Below are 27130 nucleotides of genomic sequence, written 5' to 3'. Positions count from 1 at the left end.
AGGTTCCAGTTATAAGGTATAAAAAAAATAGCAGATCCGTACCACATTGGGCGAGGCAGGTTGTACGAAAGTATATTTAGTTGTTAGGTGGAAAGTGAGATTAAAATATGATTGAAAAAAATACGAAAAATAAATTAATATTTACAGACTATTAACATGGGACAAGACAAACACACGTCCGACTGCTACGCCATCTTTAAATCTGGATTTACAAACTACAAGCCACTAAGTACACAGGGTTTAAAATCCCTAAAGTCGATGTCCACACCACCGCAGAAATCGAATTAGTATAATAAAAAAATCCATCAAAATCTGTCAATTTAAACTAAAGATATGTTGTTGTTTTTTTGCATTGATGCGTCTCAATTCACCCCATCTGCCAATGGCGGCCTTCCGCAACTACAGTGAAAGGTGTCTGAGCTATAGCGGTGTTTATCAGACCATGAGACATCTACAGTGAAAGGTGTCTGAGCTATGAGACATCTACAGTGAAAGGTGTCTGAGCTATAGACATCTACAGTGAAAGGTGTTATATCAGACCATGAGACATCTACAGTGAAAGGTGTCTGAGCTATAGCGGTGTTTATCAGACCATGAGACATCTACAGTGAAAGGTGTCTGAGCTATAGCGGTGTTTATCAGACCATGAGACATCTACAGTGAAAGGTGTCTGAGCTATAGCGGTGTTTATCAGACCATGAGACATCTACAGTGAAAGGTGTCTGAGCTATAACGGTGTTTGTCAGACCATGAGACATCTACAGTGAAAGGTGTCTGAGCTATAGCGGTGTTTATCAGACCATGAGACATCCTGAAAATCGGTCTTATCATGGAAACTATAAGGGCACAATGTGGAACCCAAATGCAGACACAGGAGGCACAGATGGTTGAGCTCAGGCAGGTCAAAAGGCAGGTCGAGGACAAGCGAGCATTCATAAACCAGGTCAGATTCCAAACAGTACCAGGCGATAGGCAGGCTCGAGGTCAGGACAGGCAGAGTGGTCAGGCAGGCGGGTTCGATGTCAGGACAGACAAGGGTCAAAACCAGGAGGGCTAGGGAAAAACAGAGACTGGGAAAGATGGGAGCTAGGAAAAACGTTGGTTGACTTGGCAAAACAAGACAAACTGGCACAGAGAGACACGAAACACAGGGATAAATACACCAGGGATAAATACACCAGGGATAAAAAGAGACACCTGGAGGTGGGTGGAGACAAGCACAAGGACAGGTGAAACAGATCAGGGCATGACAGAAATGTCTGTGGTGTCCACAAGGTTTGCCCTACAAACTAATATGACCCCTCTATGGAACATGTACATGTTGGTTGTTTTGCTCTAGGACACTCACAAGCCTTGCAAGACTCATCTGAAGGTAGCCCTGTACCAGTTAAAAATGAATGGAAGTACTGTATTGGCTGTATAGATGTAGTTTAGTGCCAAAATGGGTTTAAAAAATGGAAATAAAAATCCTGATCCTTCTTATGTCTCTCAGATATGTGACAAACACATAAATCAAACTTCCTTTTGATGTATTTTTTGACAATGTATGAATCTGTTATTCAATGCGTTTCTATGGGCTACTAGCAGTAAGGCCAATTTCAATGTTTCATAAAAACATTTTGAAAAAAAACTAAAGGGGTCCTAAAATTGAAAATCAAATATCTAAATGATCCGTTGTATTACCATCTTAAAACAATTTCACATGTTAGTTTAGTTTAGACCCAGTGGGACTTAGCCCCCAATTACAGTGTTTACTATTGAGTTACAGATTATACATATTGCAGCAAGCTAATAAAATGTGCAAGCTGGGCAAGCTAATGAAAATACAACATACTACCTTAATTATTATTCAGATTTTGTCCCTTGTAGAACAACATTTTACCTCAGCAAAACTTTACTTCACTCAAAATATCATAACAATATGTATATTGTTGTAAGAATGATACTGTAATTTAGATTTTACGATGTCAGTGGAAAACAACTATATAGTTAGTTTCAAAATATATTTAGTAAATACAGAATATAAAATTGACAACATACAGTATCAACAATTCCCCCTGTATAATTATGGAAAATATACTATACCAGTCAAAGGTTTGGACACACCCACTCATTCCAGGGTCTTTCTTTATTTCTACATGGTAGAATAATAGTGAAGACATCAAAACGATGAAATAACACATGGAATCATGTAGTAACACAAAAAGTGTTAAACAAATTCTTCAAAGTAGACACCCTTTGCCTTGATGACAGTTTTGCACACTCCTGGTATTCTCACAACCAGTTTCACCTCGAATGCTTTTCCAGCAGTCTTGAAGGAGTTCCCATATATGCTGAGCACTTGTTGGCTGCTTCTCCTTCACTCTACGGTCGACTTCATCCCAAACCATCTCAATTGGGTTGATGTCGGGTGATTGTGGAGGCCAGGTCATCTGATGCAGCACTCTATCACTCTCCTTCTTGGTCAAATAGCCCTTACACAGCCTGGAGGTGTGTTGGCTTATTGCCCTGTTGAAAAACCAATGATAGTCCCACTAAGCGCAAACCAGGTGGGACGGCGTATCGCTGCAGAATGCTGTTGCCCTTGAATTCTAAATAAATCCCTGACAGTGTCACCAGCAAAGCACCCCCACACCATCACACCTCCTCCTCCATGCTTCACGGTGGGAACCACACATGCGGAGATCATCCTTTCACCTACTCTGCGTCTAAAAAAGACACAGTGGTTAGAACCAAAAATCTCAAATTTGGACAGATTTCCACCGGTCTAATGTCCATTGCTCATGTTTCATGGCCCAAGCAAGTTCCCTCTTCTTATTGGTGTCCTTTAGTAGTGGTTAGTAGCAATTCAACCATAAAGGCCTGATTCATGCAGTCTCCTCTGAACAGTTGATGTTGAGATGTGTCTGTTAATTGAACTCTATGTAACAGTTATTTGGGCTGCAATATCTGAGGCTGGTAACTCTAATGAACTTATCCTCAGCAGCAGAGGTAACTCTGGGTCGTCCTTTCCTGTGGCGGTACTCATGAGAGCCTTTATAATCATAGCGCTTGATGGTTTTTGCGACTGCGCTTGAAGAAACGTTCAAGCGCAAGTTCTTGAAATGTTTTGTCTTAATTTATTGATAGATAGTCATTTCTCTTTGCTCATTTGAGCTGTTCTTGCCATGATATGGACTTGATCTTTTACCAAATAGGGTTATCTTCTGTATACCCCCCCTACCTTGTCACAACACAAGTGACTGGCTCAAACGCTGTAACGTGTACGCTGGGAGTCGGGAAGAAAGTTCAGGGAGTGACATTAATAATAAATAACACAAGGAACAAAACAAGAAACACGAGTAGAGTACAGACATGAAACAACGGAACATAAACAATAACCCCTAGGAAAAATAACCAAAAAGAGTGACATATATAGGGAAGTTAATCAGGTAGTTGATTGAGTCCAGGTGAGTCTGATGAGGCGCTGAAGCGCGTAACAATGGTGACAGGTGTGTGTAATAATGAGCAGCCTGACGACCTCGAGCACCGGAGCGTGAATGTGACAAACACATCAAGAAGGAAAGAAATTCCACAAACTAACTTTTAACAAGGCACTCCTGTTAATTGAAATTAATTCCAGGTGACCACCTCATGAAGCTGGTTGAGAGAATGCCAATAGTGTGCTAAGCTGTCATCAAGGCAAAGGGTGGCTATTTGTTTAACACTTTTTTGGTTACTCCCTGATTCCATATGTGTTATTTCATAGTTTTGATGTCTTCACTATTATTCTACAACGTACTGTAGAAGATAGTAAAAATTAAGAAAAACCCTAGAATGAGTAGGTGTGTCCAAACTTTTGACTGGTACTGTATATTTTTTAAATAAAACTAGCACTGACTTTTCTGATAACTACTTTGTTGAAGGAAAATGTACTTGTTACAATTGTGGTATGTTGTTGTCTCACTTAGCTATCTTAAAATGAATGCACTCTGGATAAGAGTGTTTGCTAAATTACTAAAATGTAAATATGTAAATGTACAACATTTGGTGAATCCAGATTGTTATGATATTCAGTCCATTTTCCACTTCCACACCCCACCCCTAGATGTCATCAGCAACCAGGTCACATGCTGAGTTCTGCCAGCAAGTTAAGGCGATAAATGAGATGATTGCTCACACACAACATTGACTTGAAATTTAAATCACACTGTATCACTAAACTTCCGCGATACGGATTAAATAGAGCCCACAAACGTCAATGAACAAACGGTTTGGTCTGGACGACTAGAGTCAAGACTGAGCTAGCCGTGGACCTGTCCAATTTCAATTGGTTATTTTACATCTGCAAAACAGCTAGTTGTTCTATGACCAGTGCCTTTCTTTTGTATGTTGCACATGTGCCTCTGCCTGCTAATTTATTCAAACCTCTTTGTGCTTGAATGTTAGCCAGCCATCAGAATCACAGCTGGGTAAGGCCCCATTATCATACTATCTCCTGTACTTAACTGCTGTCCAATTACTGACACAGGCTGGAATGCCTCTATAGGTCTGAGAAAAGCTACGTTCCCATTTTCTAACCTTCATGGTGTCATGTTGGAAAAATGGATTGAAAACCTCCATGTGATAGCAGAAGATGCCAGAAGGGCAATGCGAACACAAACGGCTGGGATTAAACAATACGAGGAAGAGAAAATGTTTAATATATCAAGTAGCCAAATCATTTTTCAGTGATAGAGATGTTATGAAAAGCCACACTGTTGATTTTGTAGTGTACATCTATTTATATACATATATCTATCTATACATCTACATTTATTGTCAGATTTGAAAAACATGTCTCTGTGTATGTATCATAAATATACCAATAGATACAGTACATGTTAGATATTCTCAGACGGAATTTGTTTTCAAGTGATCAGCTCCAAAGCTAAGTTTTACATCTTTGAGATATCATTACCAGTGAGACATTCTCAGTGTACAGTCGTGGACAAAAGTTGAGAATGACACAAATATACATTTTCACAAAGTCTGCTGCCTCAGTTTGTATGATGGATGGCAATTTGCATATACTCCAGAATGTTATGAAGAGTGATCAGATGAATTGCAATTAATTGAACCGAATCCCCAAAAAGCATTTCCACTACATGTCAGCCCTGCCACAAAAGGACCAGCTGACATCATGTCATTGATTCTCTCTTTAACACAGGTGTGAGCGTTGACGAGGACACGGCTGGAGATCACTCTGTCATGATGATTGAGTTCGAATAACAGACTGGAAGCTTCAAAAGGAGGGTGGTGCTTGGAATCATTGTTCTTCCTCTGTCAGCCATGGTTACCTCCAAGGAAACATGTGCCGTCATGATTGCTTTGCACAAAAAGGGCTTCACAGGCAAGTATATTGCTGCCAGTAAGATTGCACCTAAATCAACCATTTATCGGATCATCAAGAACTTGAACGAGAGCGGTTCAATTGTTGTGAAGAAGGCTTCAGGGCACCCAAGAAAGTCCAGCAAGCACCAGGACCATCTCCTGAAGTTGATTCAGCTGCGGGATCGGGGCACCACCAGTACAGAGCTTGCTCAGGAATGGCAGCAGGCAGGTGTGAGTGCATCTGCACGCACAGTGAGGCGAAGACTTTTGGAGGATGGCCTGGTGTCAAGAAGGGCAGCTGAGAAGTCACTTCTCTCCAGGAAAAACATCAGGGACAGACTGATATTCTGCAAAAGGTACAGGGATTGGACTGCTGAGGACTGGGGTAAAGTCATTTTCTCTGATGAATCCCCTTTCCGATTGTTTAGGGCATCCAGAAAAAAGCTTGTCCGGAGAAGACAAGGTGAGCGCTACCATCAGTCCTGTGTCATGCCAACAGTAAAGCATCCCGAGACCATTCATGTGTGGGGTTGCTTCTCAGCCAAGGGAGTGGGCTCACTCACAATTTTGCCTAAGAACACAGCCATGAATAAAGAATGGTACCAACACGTCCTCCAAGAGCAACTTCTCCCAACCATCCAGGAGCAGTTTGGTGATGAACAATGCCTTTTTCAGCATGATGGAGCACCTTGCCATAAGGCAAAAGTGTTAACTAAGTGGCTCGGGGAACAAAACATTGATATTTTGGGTCCATGGTCTGGAAACTCCCCAGACCTTAATCCCATTGAGAACTTGTGGTCAATCCTGAAGAGGAGGGTGAACAAATAAAAACCCACAAATTCTGACAAACTCCAAGCATTTATTATGCAAGAATGGTCTGCCATCCTTCAGGATGTGGCCCAGAAGTTAACTGACAGCATGCCAGGGCAGATTGCAGAGGTTTTGAAATAGAAGGGTCAACACTACAAATATTGACTCTTTGCATCAACTTCATGCAATTGTCAATAAAAGCCTTTGACAGTTATGAAATGTTTGTATTTATACTTCAATATTCCATAGTAACATCTGACAAAAATATCTAAAGACACTGAAGCAGCAAACTTTGTGAAAATTAATATTTGTGTCATTCTCAAAACTTTTGGCCACGACTGTAGTGTGGGATGCACTTTGACAATCATGTTCTAACCCCTCTTAAAATGGAAGTGCATAGTTCCTTTCAACACTAGTCACTACCACTTTTGTATCCTTTATATCAATAAATAATATGAATGATTATTCACAAAATTTACAGTACATCCAGTGCTTTGACACTTAAAGGTAAACGCGGCTACAGTATATGGTTACCACAAAGAGCAAGCGACTTCCAACAAAAACAAAGACTGTGTGAAGCGAGAGGCTGCAAGCCTCCGCATTTGTTGCCATGCAGCTACTGTATTATGTTACAGGAGAGATATGTGAACTCCCATACACATGTGCAGATGCCAGTATCTGTGTTGGCGCTGACGAGGGCAGCCTCTTGCCTCATTCTCTCTGCAATATCTCTGGCCACAGTGGTGATCGTGATCAAAAAGGTTAAATAAAAACATCATATTGCTGTGTCTCAGTGGCTGTTGTGGAGCTTACAACATCTTATGTAGGACTTGACACATACAGAAAGAATGCCCCAATTCACTACAATGCTAGGAAACTTCTCAAGAGGAATAACCATTTCGTAGGCTTTCTAGGCTACTGTCAATTGAACATTATAAGGTGGTTTCATTATGGGGTGGTTTCCTGGAAACAGATTAAGCCTAGTCCTGGACTAAAAAGCAGGCTCAATGGAGAATGTTCATCGAAAAATATTTTTAATCTGTTTCCGGGAAACCACACTTATGGATAACAAAAGCTTAAAGGAGCATCTGGAGTTGCTACATCCATTTTTGGACTAAATTGATGATATAGCCATTGAATCTTAAATAATATAACTCATCAATTCTTAAAGAGCTTAGTTCAACTCTCTTACCTCAGTAGAACCTAAAATGTTTGTATACAAAGACAATGTAAACAAACATTGTATAGCTTCAAATCTATAATTTTGATCTCATGGATGATCAGTCATTGCATCCATAGCTCTGTCTATGAATTTGAGTGTAGTTATAGTTCTCAAGCCCCATCCCATTAGCTGTGTTGTTATTTGTTATTGTTTGAACTCCGGATGTGCCATTTAAAGCCTGCTTTACACAGTCACAGAGAATGAAGGATTTTTATTAAAAAATATCCAAACTTGACCGCAATTCTGTCATATCCTGTAGCAGTATGTTAGCCAACTTGATTATCACGAAAATGCTGCCCCTGCCAAGGCAGCAATAGCTAATCTGTGTTTTGGACAGATATAACATATGATGTGTTTCATATGACTGTTTAATAACCCTGTTAGAACATTTGAGCATCGTTATTACTATTCTCTGTGGGTTTCTCCCTCACATTTCTGTGGCGATAATATCCTCATAGTGTAACCCTGAGCTGTGGATGTCCACGTCAAACTCCGGTCGACTCTCCAGCTCTGCTGTGAGCTCCTGCAGGATCCTCTTCAGGTCTTGGTTCTTCTTGTGCATCTGCAGATAGTTGAGCTGAAGCTGCTTCTGGTACTTGATGACTCTGTCCTTCTCCCTGTTCCACGTCTGTCTCTCATGCTCAAAGCTGTTCGACAGCCTCTCCTGAGTCTCTCTCTCTTCCCTGAGCTCCACTTTCAGTTTCTTCACCTCTCTCTGGAGGGAGTCAGTGCTCATGCTCCCTCCAGTGCCCCCACTCTGGTCTGACCTCTCCTGGGCCTCCAGTTTGGCCTTTTGCTGCTGCCTATGTTCTTTTGCCAGGGCCAGGTCCTTTTTCATTTCATTGATGTCTGTCTCCAGTATGTCCACCTTTGCTCTTAGTAGATCAGCCTCGTTCTTCTTGCGCTGGAGCTCATTTTGGCATACCTGGGGTGGAATATATGAATTGTGTCATTATCAAATGCATTTTTCTATTGAACATGGAGGTCAAGTAGATAATGGCCTAGGTTTAGCATTGTCACTCACTCTTAAATGCAATTTACTTTGGCTCACCACTAGTGTAGCGGCTAAAAATCAGTAAAGAAATCTATTCTGTTTGCATATCATACTTCCTCTGATTTTCTTTTAAGAAAAGTGACGTAGTACCTCCACATCCACACTGCGAGAGCGTATCTTTTCCTCTTGCAATTTGTTCTGCTTTTCCAGTGCCTCCATTTTGGACCGGGTCTCCTTCAGCGAGGATTTGAGGCTGACGATGTCATTCAGCTTGTGAGTGACACAAGCCTGGGAGTCCCTGAGTTGCTGCTTCAGCAGTGAGATCTCTCCAGCCTTTTGGCATACCTAGTAATAAATGGAAAGGGTAAAAACTGTGTTGAACTAGTGGTTGTTGCTTGACATAGACCCGGGTGTTCAGTAGCTCGTTTATCCTAGTGACCTGACCAGAAAATACATTGAGCCCTAGTCACAGTCTACAATTAGCCCTGGTAAGACCATATGGACCATATGCTCAAAACTCCTGGCTCATGACACCTGCTGGCCACTTACCTCCCACTGGGTCTCCTCTAAGGTGGGGTCTAGTTGGTTCTTCTCCATCTCAAACGACATCAGTTTGACCTCTATCAGGTCCTTCTCCTGGGTCATCTGGACCAGCTCGTCCTGGAGCCTCTGGTTGTCCTGCTGCAGCTGGCTGACCTTCAGCTGCAAGGCCTGGTGGTTCTTCACGGCCCTCTGGGAGACCTGCCTGAGCTTGGTGGAGCACCTCTGCTTCAGGCCCTCCATCTCCTCAACACAATACCTCTGCTTCTCCTCAAACAGCTGGCACGTGTCCACCTCTTTCTCCTCAAAGCTCACCTGTAGCTCCTGCAGCTCTGTCTCACTCTCCAGCAGCCTCTGCTCCAGCAGCTCAATTAGGGACTCATCTGTGGAGATGGGTGAGCGATTACAGCCCCCCATCTCCTCCAAGAGAGGGCTAGGCTGCTGAGGGGAGGGGAGGGAGATGGTGTCCCTGTTAGCCTTCGCTGCCCCTCCATTGCTTAGAGCTGCGACCCTGGCACTGGCACTTATGCCATTCTCGTTGGTCCATGTAGAGAGGGGGGGCTGCTGGGGATGGGTCATGCCGTGGGCTGTGCCTCCTGCACACTGAGTCAATGGGCCTGTGGAAGCACTGTGGCTCCCACTGGTGCTGTGAGTAGGCAGGCTGGACATTGAATCCTGCCCAGAGTCTGAGAGGGTCCCTGAAAATGTGTCCTGTTGGGGCTCCTGGGAGTCTCTGGTTCTCTCTGGGGGACTAAGGAGGTGGGTGAGGTTGTTGTGAGTCTCTGTGGAAGAGGTGCTCCTGGGGATGACTGGCTTGAAGGCTGTGGGCCGGATCAAAGCCTTGTCCATATTCTAGAGGTAGAGGAAGGAGATGGAACAAATTAAGTCGATCAGATAACATGTTGGTCTGGAGAACCAATGTTGATGTTCATGTAAGCAAATAATACTGCCAATGACTAATCCATCATTTAGTGCTGGGGGGAACAGATTATATCCACACAGAAATGTGAGATTTGTACATGTAAACATGCAATGTATAAATATACAGAATACATGAAACTGTCATGAAAGATATGTAACATAAGATATTTCTGTCTGTGCTATCTGGAAACACCACTAGTTATACCCAACCTCTTCCTCCTCCACCTTGTTGTACTGCCTGAGAAAATATGAAAAGCCCTACTCTGTGATAATAATCCCTTAGAATCGATTGGTGCTTCAATTTAAGTAACATAATTTTAAAAATCCCCATAACATAGAGATATCTGTTTTTAGGCTTTGGATGCATCTCAATCCACCGCATCCACCTATGTCGCACTTCCGCATCTGTGGTGAAAGTTGACAAAGCTAGAGCGCTGTTTGTCAGACCAAAAGACATCTTCTCACAAAAACGTCTGTAGCATAGGAACGGTTTGACCTACAAAACTATTATGACCCTTCCATGGAAAGGGGAGAATCTCACAAACATGAGTGTCACAGGACTCATTTATAGGTAACCGGTACCGGTTTTAAAAAATGAATGGAGGTATGAAGTTAGTTTTGTGCCAACCCCAAAAAAGGGTTAAATATATGTAAAAAAAATACAAACAATATTATCTGATCTTTCTTCTATCTCCTAGATATAGGACAGACACATTTCAAAACCTGAAATTATTATGATTTATTTTCGGACTCTTTATGTGTTTATGACAATTTATAAGTAATAGTAAAGGCCAAATTCAATATTTAATTTTTTTTTTATACTTAAAGGGGTCCTAAAATTCAAAATCATGTAGTTAAATGATCCATACTATGACCACCTTAAAACAATTCCATATGTCAGCTTAGAACGCTTAGATTTACAGGGGTTAATAATGTGTGGCACTTTTAAAGTGTGAGAGGTAAGCTTGTGGACTCCTGTCCAGCTTTGGGAGACTAGTCAAGTATCATATCACCTCCACCCTACCTGATACCCTAGACCCACTCCAAATTGGTCCACTGTCGATGGAATCGCCATCACACTGCACACTGCCCTATCCCATCTGGACAAGAGGAATACCTATGTAAGAATGCTGTTCATTGACTACAGCTCAGCATTTAACACCATAGTACCCTCCAAACTCATTATTAAGCTCGTGACCCTGGGTCTCGACCCCGCCCTGTGCAACTGGGTCCTGGACTTTCTGATGGGCCGCCCCCCATCTCCACCCCGCTGATCCTCAACACTGGGGCCCCACAGGGGTGCGTTCTCAGCCCTCTCCTGTACTCCCTGTTCACCCATGACTGTGTGGCCATGCACGCATCCAACTCAATCATCAAGTTTGCAGACGGCACTGCAGCGGTAGGCTTGATTACCAACAACGACGAGACGGCCTACAGGGAGGAGGTGAGGGCCCTCGGAGTGTGGGGTCAGGAAAATAACCTCTCACTCAACATCAAAAAAACAAAGGAGATGATCGTGGACTTCAGAAAACAGCAGAGGGAGCACCCCCCCATCCACATCGACGGGACAGTAGTGCAGAAGGTGGAAAGTTTTAAGTTCTTCGGCGTACACTTCACGGACAAACTGAAATGGTCCACCCACACAGACAGTGTGGTGAAGAAGCTCTTCAACCTCAGGAGGCTGAAGAAATTTGGCTTGTCACCTAAAACCCTCACAAACTTTTACAGATGCACAATCAAGAGCATCCTGTTGGGCTATATCACCGCCTGGTATGGCAACTGCACCGCCCTCAACCGCAAGGCTCTCCAGTGGGTAGTGCAGACTGCACAATGCTTCACCGGGGGCAAACTGCCTGCCCACCAGGATACCTACAGCACCTGATGTCACAGGAAGACCAAAAAGATCATCAAGCTCAACAACCACCCGAGCCACTGCCTGTTCACCCCGCTATCATCCAGAAGGCGAGGTCAGTACAGATGCATCAAGCTGGGACCGAGAGACTGAAAAACAGCTTCTATCTCAAGGCCATCAGACTGTTAAACAGCCATCACTAACAATAACGCCACTTTAATAATGTTTACATATCCTACATTACTTATCTCATATGTACAGTGGGGAGAACAAGTATTTGATACACTGCCGATTTTGCAGGTTTTCCTACTTACAAAGCATGTAGAGGTCTGTAATTTTTTTTATCATAGGTACACTTCAACTGTGAGAGACGGAATCTAAAACAAAAATGTGGAAAATCACATTGTATGATTTTTAAGTAATTAATTTGCATTTTATTACATGACATAAGTATTTAATACAGAAAAGCAGAACTTAATATTTGGTACAGAAACCTTTGTTACAGAGATCATACGTTTCCTGTAGTTCTTGACCAGGCTTGCACACACTGCAGCAGGGATTTTGGCCCACCCCTCCATACAGACCTCTCCAGATCCTTCAGCTTTCGGGGCTGTCGCTGGGCAATACAGACTTTCAGCTCCCTCCAAAGATTTTCTATTGGGTTCAGGTCTGGAGACTGGCTAGGCCACGCCAGGACCTTGAGATGCTTCTTACGGAGCCACTCCTTAGTTGCCCTGGCTGTGTGTTTCGGGTCGTTGTCATGCTGGAAGACCCAGCCACGACCCATCTTCAATGCTCTTACTGAGGGAAGGAGGTTGTTGGCCAAGATCTGCGATACATGGCCCCATCCATCCTCCCCTCATTACGGTGCAGTCGTCCTGTCCCCTTTGCAGAAAAGCATTCCCAAAGAATGATGTTTCCACCTCCATACTTGACGGTTGGGATGGTGTTCTTGGGGTTGTACTCATCCTTCTTTTTCCTCCAAACACGGCGAGTGGAGTTTAAACCAAAAAACTCTATTTTTGTCTCATCAGACCACATGACCTTCTCCCATTCCTCCTCTGGATCATCCAGATGGTCATTGGCAAACTTCAGACGGGCCTGGACATGCGCTGGCTTGAGCAGGGGGACCTTGCGTGCGCTGCAGGATTTCAATCCATGATGGCGTAGTGTGTTACTAATGGTTTTCTTTGAGACTGTAGCCTCCCACGAGGTGAGATCTTGCATGGAGCCCAAGACCGAGGGTTATTGACCGTCATCTTGAACTTCTTCCATTTTCTAATAATTGCGCCAACAGTTGTTGCCTTCTCACCAAGCTGCTTGCGTATTGTCCTGTGGCCCATCCCAGCCTTGTGCAGGTCTACAATTTTATCCCTGATGTCCTTACACAGCTCTCTGGTCTTGGCCATTGTGGAGAGGTTGGAGTCTGTTTGATTGAGTGTGTGGACAGGTGTATTTTATACAGGAAACGAGTTCAAACAGGTGCAGTTAATACAGGTAAAGAGTGGAGAACAGGAGGGCTTCTTAAAGAAAAACTAACAGGTCTGTGAGAGACAGAATTCGTATTGGTTGGTAGGTGACCAAATACTTATGTCATGCAATAAAATGCAAATGAATTACTTAAAAATCATACAATGTGATTTTCTGGATTTTTGATTCTTGGATTTTTAGATTCTGTCTCTCACAGTTGAAGTGTACCTATGATAAACATTGCAGACATCTACATGCTTTGTAAGTGGGAAAACCTGCAAAATCGGCAGTGTATCAAATACTTGTTCTCCCCACTGTATATACTGTATTCTATACCATCTACTGCATCTTGCCTATGGCACACGGCCATCGCTGATCTATATATTTATATGTACAAATTCTTATTCATCCTTTTACAGTTGTGTGTATAAGGTAGTTGTTGTGAATTTGTTAGATTACTTGTTAGATATTACTGCATTGTCGGAACTAGAAGCACAAGCATTTTGTAACACTCACATTAATATTTGGTAACCATGTGTATGTGACCAATAAAATGTGATTTGATTTATTCAGAGAGCAGGGTTTGCATAAGTACATCACTGATGACATCTTACAAAATATCAAGCCATAGCAATATTTACTATTTACTTTTCATTAATAGAATATAGCCTACCCATTCATTCTTGAAGAATAGAACTTATAATGCCTTCTTGAGCGCACAATCATAAGGTTATATAAGGTTATTTTACTCAATTGCTTGTTTTTGCTGTCATTTTAGTCTTTGTTAACAAATACGGTATAGTTTCAAAAAGTTTACAATTGTTATTTCAATCTCTTGGACTGTCAGTCCTTTCACCTAGCTATGTCTATGGCTTTGAGTGTGGTTACGTGCTGCTGCAGTTAGGCTAAAAAAACTAACTCAGAATTGGGGCTTTAGTCATCAACCTTGGAGATGGTTCAAAACAGACTGGACAACACAAGGCTTGGTGCTTCAACAGAAGTAATGTGGTTGTTTGCTATAGTACCTACTGTGCTTGTCTGATCTTGTGTTTGACGTTGTCTTACTGGTTATTAATTATACAACACAGGCATATTCAAAATGATGTTGAGCAAGTCAGAGTCTCACCTTCTCCAGTTTCCCAGACATAGGCAGCAGTTTAGGTGTCTCTCTACCGTCTGGTTCCATATCAGTAGAATGTCCCTCTCCTACACGATCTTCTGTTGGGACGCCTCTGCGGTGAGTCATCCGCGACTTCTGGCTCACCTTTAAGTAAAATAAGTCCTCACTTCTGCCTGCCTGAGAGATGCCTTTAGTGGTGTGGTTGGAAGACCCCTGAGCAAAGCTGTACTTCAGTAGGCCATCCAGGCTCCGGCCCGTTTTCCGGGGATGGCCTGCCTTCTTTTGTTTGTACTCCGTGGCCTGACGGTGCTTGCTGTGGAGACTGGGACCTGAGATGAAGCTGCTGACACTTCCCATGGTCTCTGGGCATAGGTGAGGGTAGAAGAGATGTCCTGGCAGCTTTAACGTATGCTGTTGAAGAGGTACTGGGAATGGGTGTTATACTCTTGACTCCAGGTCGGTATTGTCAATGTTTCCATCTGCAGGGAAGACATTTCGATTTCAGATGTTTTGTTATTGTTGTATTTTGTGAATATAACTTTGTTCTATAAAGGGATTTATTTTCTGCAACAACCATACTGTAGACCGACGGTAGGCCACCCTGTTCCTGGAGTGCCACTGGTACTGCAGGAATTTGTTCCAACAAGGCACCACACCTAACCAATTGAGCTAATTGATCAGTTCAATGATTGCCTAAATTCAACACACCTGGTCTTCCAGGTCGGTTAAATCAAAAACATAAAGTACCTGCTGCCCTCCAGGACCAGGGTGGCCTACCCCTGCTGTAAACGTACCCTCTCTTCCTCACCCCTGCCCTGGGAGATACAAGGTCCCAGATGTTGCCAACCATGGTCTCTAATCCTCTAGGGAACAGACCTATAGTGTACACTAGTTCACACTAGTTACTAATAAGCAGAGGTCTCCGAAGTGAATGATATTGCCTTTGGGCTCCCCAACCACCTGGTGTCCTTTCTTTAAGCATAATGTCCACAGGAACAAAAGCATGGTTTCAAAGGGCCAACTATAATAGTCCCATTAAGTAGTACGTAGCTGACGGCTAATCTGTTGCAAATCATTATTTCCACAGTGTGGCTGGCCTGAAAGACATGCATAGCTGTCACTGTTAATGCTCTTCATGATTAGAGCATTGTGCAAGTGCAGTTGTTTTGATTGAATAAGGAGCGTTAGTTTTGCACTGTTTGTCTCTCAGGAGGAGATGAAAAGATTGACAAAACATGCGCCTCTTTTGCTCATCTTATGTTTTCATAGAAAATGCAATAATAGCTATGTGGACAAGGACTAGAATCACAATGGACAAAAGAGAATACAGCCACTTGGCCACTAGAAAGAAAAATATATTTAGCTTCATTCAGGATGAGGATACATTCTACATGATTGTACTGTTTGGCATTGTTCCCTTACAATGCACAAATAATAGCTAATAATAATCTAGATGTATACCTGTTCAAGTACAGAACAAATGCCAGATGCCACATGTAAACAATCTTTGACATCGTTCTTCTCCCCTCCCCCCTGCTGTCTGTCTGGTTGATGTATTTCAACTAATTCTCTTACAATCCCTTTCAAATTCTAGAATTCACCACCAGAATTCATCACAAGACTAGAAAATATTCACATTGACTTACTGCCACGGAAAAGCATCCATCTAGCAGACTAACGCGCTGCAATCGGTCCAGTCCTGGAAATACCATGTAGCTGTGTTTGTGTGTCTGAGTGTGTGTGTCTGAATGAACCAACCATGCAGTGAACACATCACCACGCCAAGAGGGTACCATTCTGAGGGGGTGGGTCTTCCTTTACTGACATGTAAATTCAGCAAGGCAGGAGATGGGACCTTGGAAGCCCCCCCAGGGGATGGGGTGTACAACATGTGCTCCTTTTACACCGGCACACGCCGCTCAAGTGATTAACTCCTTTCCTCACAATGGATTCTTTACACTCCCAAACTCCCTCTGCCCCTTTTCTCCATCAACTGACTGTGTAATAACCTCCCCTCCCCTCTCTGTTCCTCCCTTCCCTTCTCTGTTCCTCCCACACTGCCCTGCACCCACTCTGAACAAACACCTCTCTGGCTGAAGAGAAAGAACCCCTCTCTTTCTTTGTCTCCTGAAGTGTGCCAGTCTTTGTGTGGACTTTTGTCTGGTAGTTGATGTACTCCTATTAAACAGACAACACCATATTTGAGTGTAAAATATATGACTACACTTTAGAATAAATAGCAAATGGTGCAGTGGGAAAAAGTGGGAAAAGTACCCAATTGTCATACTTGAGTAAAATTAAAGATACCTTAATAGAAAATGACTCAAGTAAAAGTCACCCAGAAAAATACTACTTGAGTAAAAGTCAAATAAAAGTATTTGGTTTTAAGTATACTTAAGTATCAAACGTAAATGTAATTGCTAAAATATACTTACGTTTTAAAAGTAAAAGTATAAGTATTTTTTTATTCCTTATATTAAGCAAACCAGGTTTTCATGTTTTTTAAAATTTAAGAATAGCCAGGGGCTATCTTCAACACTCAGACATCCTTTACAAATTAAACATGTGTGTTTAGTGAGTCCACCAGATCAGAGGCAGTAGGGATGACCAGGGATGTTCTCTTGATAAGTGCGTGAATTTGAGTATTTGCCTGTCCTGCTAAGTACTTTTGGATGTCAGGGAAAATGTATGAAGTAAAAAGTACATTATTTTGGTGCTGCTGCTGAGGGCTTTAAGCGGCTTTGAGTCGCATTCAGTGCTGCTATATCAGTTTAAGCTCGCCCACATTCTCAGCCTCTGTAGAAGTAAGCCCTTGTTTTAGACAAGCAGTCTAAATTGTTTCCACCTTTTAACATAAAAACCTTAATTGATCAACTTTTCCATGATAGGATGTTGATCAGAGGAATATTTTGCACAATGTTCACAGATGGACCATTATTGATTTAAGGATATCCATTCCAAGTGCTCTGCATTAGCGGTAGGGCAATATTTCCTTAAATCTGTGGTTAATTGCACTCATTTTACATTGACTATCATAGATATTTAAGATAATGTATGTGAACTGTCTCCACTAAACCTATCAGAGGGTCTTCTTGTATTTAGGAAAATGTTGTAATTTCATCAAGATTAAGCCTACATCATCGAAATGTATATATATTATAAACATCCATCTGACCCTCAGGCCTTCTAGGATCACCATGATTAAGGTTTTCAGTCACTGGAGAATGATTGGGGTGGGTATGGGTTTCGTGGCGACACTGAGAGTGGGGTTTGAAGGGAGTGATCTCTTTGAGTGAGTGTGTGTAGTGGGAAGAAGGGTTGCTGCTGGTTCCCCCAAGCCCCAGCTGACCTGCCTGACACAAAGCCCTGCCACACAGAGGACCAGCTGGCACTCAGACACCCACAGTGACACACGTAGCCAATCCATTACCTCATAGAGGCTAGAGCAGGGTCATAAAGGACAGGATTTATACCTAAAATCAAATCAAATGTTATTTGTCACATGCGCCGAATACAACAGGTGAAATGCTTACTGACAAGCCCTTAACCAACAACGCAGTTCAAGAAACAGAGTTAAGAAAATATTTGCTAAATAAACTAAAGTAAAAAATAGAAAGCAACACAATAAAATAACAATAACGAGGCTATATACAGGGGTACAGGTTAGTCGAGGTAATTTGTACATGTAGGTAAAGTGACCATGCATAGATAATAAACAGCGAATAGCATCAATGTAAAAACAAAAGTGTGTGTGGGGGGGTTTCCTGAGGGGGAAAAGGCGTTATCGTGCCCTCTTCACGACTGTCTTGATATATTTTGACCATGATAGTTTTCCATTACAGCCCCGTTGATGTGAATGGGGGTGTGTTTGGCCCTCCTTTTCCTGTGGTCCACAATCAGCTCCTTTGTCTTGCTCATGTTGAGGGAGAGGTTGTTGTCCTGGCACCACACCACCAGGTCTCTGACCTCCTCCTCTCATCGTTGTTGCTGATCAGGTCTACCAACGTTGTGTCGTCAGCAAACTTAATGATGGTGTTGAAGTGTGTGCTTGGTCACGCAGTCGTGGGTGAAAATGGAATAGAGGAGGGGACTAAGCGCACACCCCTGAGGGGATCAGCGTGGCATTTGTGTTGTTGCCAACCCTTAACACCTAGGGACAGCCCGTTAGGAAGTCCAGGATCCAGTTGCAGAGGGAGGTGTTTAGTCCCACGGTCCTTAGCTTAGTGATAAACTGAGCTAAGCACCACCGTGCTTTGAGGGCACTATGATGTTGAACGCTGAGCTGTAATTAATGAACAACATTCTCATATAGGTGTTCCTTTTGTCCAGGTGGGAAAGGACAGTGTGGAGTGCGATGGAGATTCCGTCATCTGTAGATCTGTTGGGGCGGTATGCGAATTGGAGTGGGTCTTGGGTTTCCGGGATGACGGTGTTGATGTGAGCCATAACCAGCCTTCAAAGCACTTCATGGCTATTGACGTGAATGCTTATGGGAGGTCTCACAAGGAATAGCCACAGGGCCAGATGGCACTTCTTAGAAGTACCGTCTCGATATGGTCAATATTTAAAGAGTTACATGTGTTTTCTATTGGGGTCGCAATGTGCACATGCACATGCACATGCACATGTCTAGGTAAAAATGTCTATTTCATGACAACATCAAGAAGTTTTGGAATTACGTCATACAGTTGAAGTCGGAAGTTTACATACACCTTAACCAAATACATTTAAACTCAAATTTTCACAGTTCCTTACATTTAATCCGAGTAAAAGTTCCCTGTCTTAGGTCAGTTAGAATCACAACTTTATTTTAAGAATGTGAAATGTCAGAATAATAGTAGAGAGAATGATTTATTTCAGCTTTATTTCTTTCATCACATTCCCAGTGGGTCAGATTTTTACATACACTCAATTAGTACTTGGTAGCAATGCCTTTAAATTGTTTAACTTGGGTCAAACGTCTCAGGTAGCCTTCCACAAGCTTCCCACAATAAGTTGGGTGAATTTTGGCCCATTCCTCCTGACAGAGCTGGTGTAACTGAGTCAGGTTTGTAGGCCTCCATGCTCGCACACACTTTTTCAGGTCTGCCCACAAATTTTCCATAGGATTGAGGTCAGGGCTTTGTGATGGCCACTCCAATACCTTGACTTTGTTGTCCTTAAGCCATTTTGCCCCAACTTTGGAAGTATGCTTGGGGTCATTGTCCATTTGGATGACCCATTTGCTTTAACTTGATGTCTTGAGATGTTGCTTCAATATATCCACATAATTTTCCTACCTCATGATGCCATCTATTTTGTGAAGTGCACCAGTCCCTCCTGCAGCAAAGCACCCCCACAACATGATGCTGCCACCCCGTGCTTCACGGTTGGGTATGGCGTTCTTTGACTTGCAAGCCTCCCCTTTTTCCTCCAAACATAACGATTCTATTTTTGTTTCATCAGACCAGAGGACATTTCTCCAAAAAGTACGATCTTTGTCCCCATTTGCAGTTTGCAAACCGTAGTCTGGCTTTTTTTTATGGAGGTTTTGGAGCAGTGGCTTCTTCCTTGCTGGTTATGTCGATACTGTGGATATAGATACTTTTGTGCCTGTTTCCTCCAGCATCTTCACAAGGTCCTTTGCTGTTGTTCTGGGATTGATTTGCACCTTTCGCACCAAAGTATGTTCATCTCCAGGAGACAGAACGTGTCTCCTTCCTAAGTGGTATGATGGCTGCGTGGTCCCATGGTGTTTATACTTGCGTACTATTGTTTGTACAGATGAATGTGGTACCTTCAGGTGTTTGGAAATTGCTCCCAAGTATGAGCCAGACTTGTAGAGGTCTACACATTTTTTTTCTGAGGTCTTGGCTGATTTCTTTTGATTTTCCCACGATGTCAAGTAAAGAGGCACCAAGATTAAAGGTAGACCTTGAAATAAATCCAGAGGTACATCTCCAATTGACTCAAATGATGCCAATTAGCCTATCAGAAGCTTCTAAAGTCATGACATCATTTTCTGGAAATTTCCAAGCTGTTTAAAGGCACAGTTAACTTAGTGCATGTAAACTTCTGACCCACTGGAATTGTGATGCAGTGAATTATAAGTGAAATCATCTGTCTGTAAACTATTATTGGAAAAATTACTTGTGTCATGCACAAAGTAGATGTCCTAACCGACTTGCCAAAACTATAGTTTGTTAACAAGAAATTTGTGGAGTGGTTGAAAAATGAACTTTAAACCTGTTTGGGATAGGGGGCAGCATTTTCACGTTTGGATGAAAAGCATGTCCAGAGTAAACTGCCTGCTACTCAGGTCCACTTGCTAATATATGCATATTATTAGTAGATTTGAATAGAAAACACTCTGAAGTTTCTAAAACTGTTTGAATGATGTCTGTGAGTATAACTAAACTCATATGGCAGGCAAAAACCTGAGAAAAATCCAACCAGGAAATGGGAAATCTGAGGTTTGTAGTTTTTCAACTCATTTCCCATCGAATATACAGTGTCTATCGGGTCAAATTGCACTTCCCAATGCTTCCACTAGATGTCAACAGTCTTTAGAACCTTGTTTGATGCTTCTACTGTGAAGGAGGGGGAAATTGGAGCTGAATGAGTCAGTGGTCTGTCAGAGTGGCATGAGCTGGTCATGTGCATTCACATGCTTGCGTTCCATTGCATTTCTGAAGACAAAGGAATTCTCCGGATGGAACGTTATTGAAGATTTATGCTAAAAACATCCTAAAGATTCTATACATCGTTTGACATGTTTCTACGAACTGTAATATGACTTTTCTTCTGAACTTTCGCCTGGACCTGCCCGCGCGTCGTGAGTTTGGATTTGTGAACTGAACACGCTAACAAAAGGAGGTATTTGGACATAAATTATGGACTTTATCGAACAAATCAAACATTTATTGTGGAACTGGGATTCCTGGGAGTGCATTCTGATGAAGATCAAAGGTATGTGAATATTTATAACGCTATTTATGACTTCTGTTGACTCCAACATGGCGGATATCTGCATGGCTTGATTTCTTGTCTGAGCGCCGTACTCAGATTATTGCATGGTCTGCTTTTTCCGTAAAGTTTTTTTGAAATCGGACACAGCGGTTGCATTAAGGAGAAGTATACCTCTAATTCTTTGCAAAGCATTTGTATCTTATATTAAAGTTTATGATGACTATTTCTGTAAATTGATGTGGCTCTCTGCAAAATCACCGGATGTTTTGGAAGCAAAACATTACTGAACATAATGCGCCAATGTAAACTGAGATTTTTGGATATAAATATGCACTTTATCAAACAAAACATACATGTATTGTGTAACATGAAGTCCTACGAGTGTCATCTGATGAAGATCATCAAAGGTTAGTGATTAATTTTATCTCTATTTCTGCTTTTTGTGACTCCTCTCTTTGGATGGAAAATGGCTGTGTGTGTTTTTGTGACATGGCTCTGACCTAACATAATCATATGTTGTGCTTTCGCTGTAAAGCGAATGTATAAAAGTTACATATTTCAAAAAAATATTTTTGAATTACGCCTTTTCAGCGGAATGTTGTCGAGACCATAAGAAGTTTTAATGACTTCAACCTAAGTGTATGTAAACTTCCGACTTCAACTGTATTTTTGTTATTAATAACTAATATAATGTATTGAAAACACCAGTCTGACTTGCTGTCCCCACGTAGACTGTGAATAGGGAGAGGAGACAAGATGATCAACATTTTTAGCCTAAGGTCCTACCAGTCATGACAAAGCCATTATGCTTAGCTCACATAAAGGGTGAGTGTGTGTGTGTGTGTGTGTGTGTGTGTGTGTGTGTGTGTGTGTGTGTGTGTGTGTGTGTGTGTGTGTGTGTGTGTGTGTGTGTGCCATCGAAAAGGGTAGTACATGACAGAAAAAGCATTTCCAGTGTGTGATGAGGTGAATAATTGAACATGAAGGACGCGTCTCTCTCGCTGTGTAGCCTGTCAAGGATCCCCTGACATCGCTTGACATCGTCAGGGGTGGCAGGTAGCCTAGTGGTTAGAGCATTTAGCCAGTAACCAAAATGTTGCTGGATTGAATCCCTGAGCTGACAAGGTGAAAATCTGTTGTTCTCCCCTGAACAAGGCAGTTAACCCACTGTTTCCCGGTAGACTGTCAATGTAAATATGAATTTGTTCTTAACTGACTTGCCTAGATATACAAAATAATCTGTTATTCATCGTGTAGAAAGTATGAGTAATCTTCTTTAAAATTAGACTGTACTTAAAATGATGTGGGAGGCAAGCATCTATCTTTCACTGTCCCCCGTTTTCCCCTGCTATCCGTCCATCCAGGCTCTGCATGCACTAGTGTGATGTCTCCTCCTTAGAGCATACAATGGGATCTAATTGAATGATCCACTTAGTACATTACTGAGGAGGCTGTGAGTAAATGACCCCTTAGCACAGAAGAGTGAATCGCACATACTTACTGCCACTGAGGGAAGAGTGAGTGTCTGTGTGTGTGTGACATCAATCAAAATGTCAACTTTATGTTTGAATATGAGGTTGCATGATTTAGCTGCCGGTGGGTATTTTGTAGGCTACCCTAAGTGTCTTTCAATCAATCATTTTGAGTGGTTGAGGAAAGGGCTTTGTGTGGATGGGGGGCAAGGTTAAATGAGTGTTGTGATGAAGTGAGCACGCACTATACTCATTAATTTAGCACTATTGTTTTTCATTGAGACAAGAACAGCCAGGCCCATTTTAATGGAGACCTATCTCTGAAATTAGAATGCTTGCCTGAAGCGATTTCGACACTGAAATTAGACATTAGACTGACAAACAATCAACTTTTATAGAGGAGGATGTCCATTCTATTCATTGTATTTCTGGGCTGCCTGCTATTTACATTGTGAAATGCATTTGCATAAGCCTAGCAGCTGGGCTCCAAGCAAGGATAAACGTGTCTTTAATTGAGTCCAAATGGTACCCTTTACCCTTTAATGACCATGCCGCAAAACGACAAGTGCTAAAGGCTTTATGTTTTTTTATATACATTTCCTTATTGAGCCACGTTATCCACATTCTACATCGATGATTGTTCTCTGATGGCTGAACACTTAATGTTACTGGAAGTGCCTGGAATCTATCCAAAAATAATTTTAGAGAGTTGTGTGTGTCGTCCGTTAGATGCTACAGATCAGTAGCCTCTCCGTAATCATGAAATATTTACTTCTTAGGCTTTTATCTCTGAGTTGGACTAAAAATGAAATGACAGTGAAAATGTATGGCAGCAAATATTATTATTTTTAGAATTTGCATCATGCCCATGGGCCATGGCCAATTTGAGCTTCAATCTTGTTTTTGATTCGTTTTTTTCCGACTAACCTGCATCTAAAACTGAAACTGCAGTGACCCGTTCCATTTGCGACAGAAAACAAAAAAGGGAGTAGGATTCTAAAGTAAGTAAAAGTATCTCTAGGTATCTCTCTCTTTCAATAATGTAGAACCACAGACTGAAAGCTTGTGGACCCAAAACAAGCTGAGGCCCCTTTTAAGACAAGAAGTGACAGGAGTGTCTACTGAGATGCATTAGAGGAGGAGTACATTTAGCTCCAAACTTTAAAGAGCATTGGCCATGCTAGGTAGAAAGTTCTATATTGTTGGGGATGGTGTTACACTGGCTTAAACTCAAAGCCTTGAATCAGGGGGCTGAATACCCTGTGACAGAGCTGTTAGGTTTGAAGTAGAGCCAGACCTCTTATCTGGACCAGCCATTAGTTACACAGAAGCCGTGGTTGCACCTTGCGTTAATAGGTGGTTGTCCTCATCTGATTAAAATGATCCGATCATTATCTGATCGGGATTTGTTGCATCTACGCATGACTTAAAATGTGTTTCTTATCTGCCCACTGCGTCCGCATTGTGACCAAATTCCCTGGTCCCTCCCTGTATGCAAATTATTCCAACCTGTCTTAGACCTCTTGGTATGACACAAGCTGTATAAATCAACAGAAAATAGCGCACTTGTATAGTCAATAGTTTTATAATCTCATCATTACAGCCTACTTTTGTTATCAAACTATTTAAGACTGGTTGTATATAGTCCCGATAACCTTGACCTTGACCTAATTCGCTATGATAATTGGATAATTCGGAACCTCAAAATGAAAAACACTGGCGTAGCATGAAGCCCAGAGCTTTGGGAGCCAACTCTCCCCCCAGATGTTGGACTCCCCAGACAGCATATTAAGAAGTTAAGATTTTTTCTGGACACTTCTATAACATGCCATTTACATCCGAAATACAATAAGTTGTCCTTTAAAAGGTCCAATCCAGCCATTTGTATACCAAAATCAAATCATTTCTGGGTAACAATTAAGTACCCTACTGTGATTTTTAAAATTAAAATGGCTTCTTTCAACAAAAATAGTTTCTTACCAAATAGCAATTTCTCAAGCAATAATTTTGTTAGGACTGTGGGGAGGGGGAAAGATGTGGTTTGGTATTCTTATTGGCCAAAACTCCATCCCACAAAACATGTTGAAATTTCAGGAGGACTTTTCAAACAGCTCTTACACTAAAATGGAATTATCACTATTTTCACAATTTCACAGTATGGAATGATATTTAAAATACAGGTAAATCACAGTTGTACTGCACTGGGCCTTCAACTAGTGTTTAAGGTTAACATTGGCTGTTGTTCGTGCAGCCGACATTTGAGGACTTAATGTACTTTATGTTCTGATTTTTAAAGGAAATAAATATATGCATATGTGGGGGTGGGGCATCAATGTTGTGTTTTCATTCGCTGTGCTAAAACTATAGCAATAGCATCCCTACATTAGCATTGGTGAATCACGCTGTATTTGGGTATCTGGGCCAGTTATTTTGAGAGCTTCATTAGCAGGTTTTAATGGTTAGTCTGAAGACACTGCAGATGGAATAGAAGAAAAGACTGTGCTGCTTTCCAAAGCCTGTCATCTCCAGTTTCTCTACACCCACACATCTTCCTGTGTCCATTTTTATTCCCAGCATAAAGCTGCACGATAATGCATGGCTGAACATGTCTGTGCAGGTGCCCTGTTTATCCAAAATCTAATCTTGTCACCAGACCCTGTATTTAAACCTGGCTGCAGGTTTCAACAAGTAATGTTCCCAGATGTCACAATGGTTTGACGTTATGGCAGTGTACACTAATCTCCTTGTTTGATGTACACTGGGGTGGTAGGTTGTCGGTTAAGAGAATAAGGATCTATTTCTGTGTCATGAATTGTGTCTAATGAATAAGTGATTTGATTTATTGTTATTTTATTGTCTTGCATTTTCCAGATAGAAATACAGTTTATAGATGTAGTACAGCAACACAGATGCCCCCTGCTGTAAACTGTGTCATTTGCTGTTTTTTCCATTCACTATCAAAAGCTGTAGTATGTAACATTTTATTGCTACATATTATATTGATAGTTGTAGTTTCAACAACAGGACTTGATAGTGTTTAGAGGCAGTAGAAAGCTGACACCTCAGTCAGGACCAAGGTGCATGTACTCCAGAGAGTTGTTCTTCAGAAAACAAGCTAAACACCTGCACTAAAAGGATCAACTTTTCAACTCTTTAATTGTTAAAATACATGTTCTTCTTCAATCATGGACTGCAAAACATCTCCTCTGCTTACAGTAAATAATTGCCGAATCAGAACACATCCAAATGCTCGACTTCTTTCCAATGCCTTTCCATTACTTCCTAGCATGTTTGCCCTGGGCTAGTCAATATGATCTACTTGTAGCCCATCACATCCAGTTTAGCAGCCATAACATGTTGAGCCTGAGCCCTAAGGGGACCTACCTCCATTACTGAGTGCTGTGCTGCTTTCCTGGGTCTGACTCTTCCCTGTAGAGGATGGCTAGCGCTGGTGTGGTGGGAAACACAGGCGCAATGTTTCCTTTGGTGTTTATGTTTCTTTGTCCTCTCAGCCCGTATTCGTCTCTCCGTACTGTGTGTTCACTTCATCCCATCGACCAGGAAGTGAACACTGTCATCCTCCTACAGAAACACACTATTTTGCTTTCTCCCTCTTTTTCCTTCTCGTTTACCTTGTTTTCTCCCACTCTCTCACTACCACTCACTCTGCCTCTTTCTTGCTCCCTCCTCCTTTCTTTTCCTCTCACTCTCCTTTCATCCTATCTCTGGAGAGATATGTCTCCCACTCTGCTTTCTTTACCTACCTACCTACCTACCTACCTACCTCTCTCTCTCTCTCTCTCTCTCTCCTTCTCGCTCTCTCTCTCTCTCCTTCTCGCTCTCTCTCGCTTTCTCTCTCTCTCCTTCTCTCTCTTACTCTCTCTCTCTCCTTCTCTCTCTCTCTGTCTCTCCTCTCTAATTGGCACTTAAACCGACTCGGCCTAGAGGTTCTGTTATTCTATACAAACATATCATCAGCCCACTGTACTTATTGGATGAGTCCACTGTTCTTATTGGATGAGCCCACTGTTCTTATTGGATGAGCCCACTGTTCTTATTGGATGAGCCCACTGTTCTTATTGGATGAGTCCACTGCTCTTATTGGATGAGCCCACTGTTCTTATTGGATGAGCCCACTGTTCTTATTGGATGAGCCCACTGCTCTTATTGGATGAGCCCACTGTTCTTATTGGATGAGCCCACTGCTCTTATTGGATGAGCCCACTGTTCTTATTGGATGAGCCCACTGCTCTTATTGGATGAGCCCACTGTTCTTATTGGATGAGCCCACTGTTCTTATTGGATGAGCCCACTGTTCTTATTGGATGAGCCCACAGTTCTTATTGGATGAGCCCAATGTTCTTTTTGGATGAGCCCACAGTTCTTTTTGGATGAGCCCACTGTTCTTTTTGGATGAGCCCACTGTTCT

General features: G+C 42.1%; 1 protein-coding gene across 2 annotated transcripts; it reads right to left on the bottom strand.

The window, feature by feature from the left end:
- Window positions 1–4677: 4677 nt before the first annotated feature.
- LOC139410735 (leucine zipper putative tumor suppressor 1-like) lies at window positions 4678–26368 on the bottom strand. 2 transcript variants are annotated; one of them, XM_071156179.1, is made up of 5 exons: window positions 26086–26368; window positions 14288–14760; window positions 8928–9770; window positions 8529–8723; window positions 4678–8309 (listed from the first exon to the last, which is right to left on the bottom strand). In XM_071156179.1, the coding sequence occupies exons 2-5, from the start codon at window positions 14636–14638 to the stop codon at window positions 7812–7814; spliced, it is 1887 nt and encodes a 628-aa protein (XP_071012280.1). In that variant the 5' UTR covers window positions 14639–14760; window positions 26086–26368; the 3' UTR covers window positions 4678–7811. The 2 variants fall into 2 exon arrangements, with proteins under 2 accessions (XP_071012280.1, XP_071012281.1); XM_071156180.1 differs by lacking the exon at window positions 14288–14760.
- Between the last annotated feature and the right edge of the window lie 762 nt (window positions 26369–27130).

Source organism: Oncorhynchus clarkii, chromosome 6 (assembly GCF_045791955.1).
Source record: "Oncorhynchus clarkii lewisi isolate Uvic-CL-2024 chromosome 6, UVic_Ocla_1.0, whole genome shotgun sequence".
Classification (NCBI taxonomy): Eukaryota; Metazoa; Chordata; class Actinopteri; order Salmoniformes; family Salmonidae; genus Oncorhynchus; species Oncorhynchus clarkii.
The sequence above is the reverse complement of the archived record's forward strand: the minus strand, read 5'-3'. Positions and strand labels throughout refer to the sequence as shown.

Coding starts and splice junctions, on each gene's coding strand:
- LOC139410735 (XM_071156179.1), bottom strand. CDS start 14,638: ATGGGAAGTGTCAGCAGCTTCATCTCAGGTCCCAGTCTCCACAGCAAG. Junction 9,771..14,287: donor TGTCTGGGAAACTGGAGAAG/GTGAGACTCTGA, acceptor CTCTACCTCTAG/AATATGGACAAGGCTTTGAT. Junction 8,310..8,528: donor CTCGCAGTGTGGATGTGGAG/GTACTACGTCAC, acceptor ATTCCACCCCAG/GTATGCCAAAATGAGCTCCA.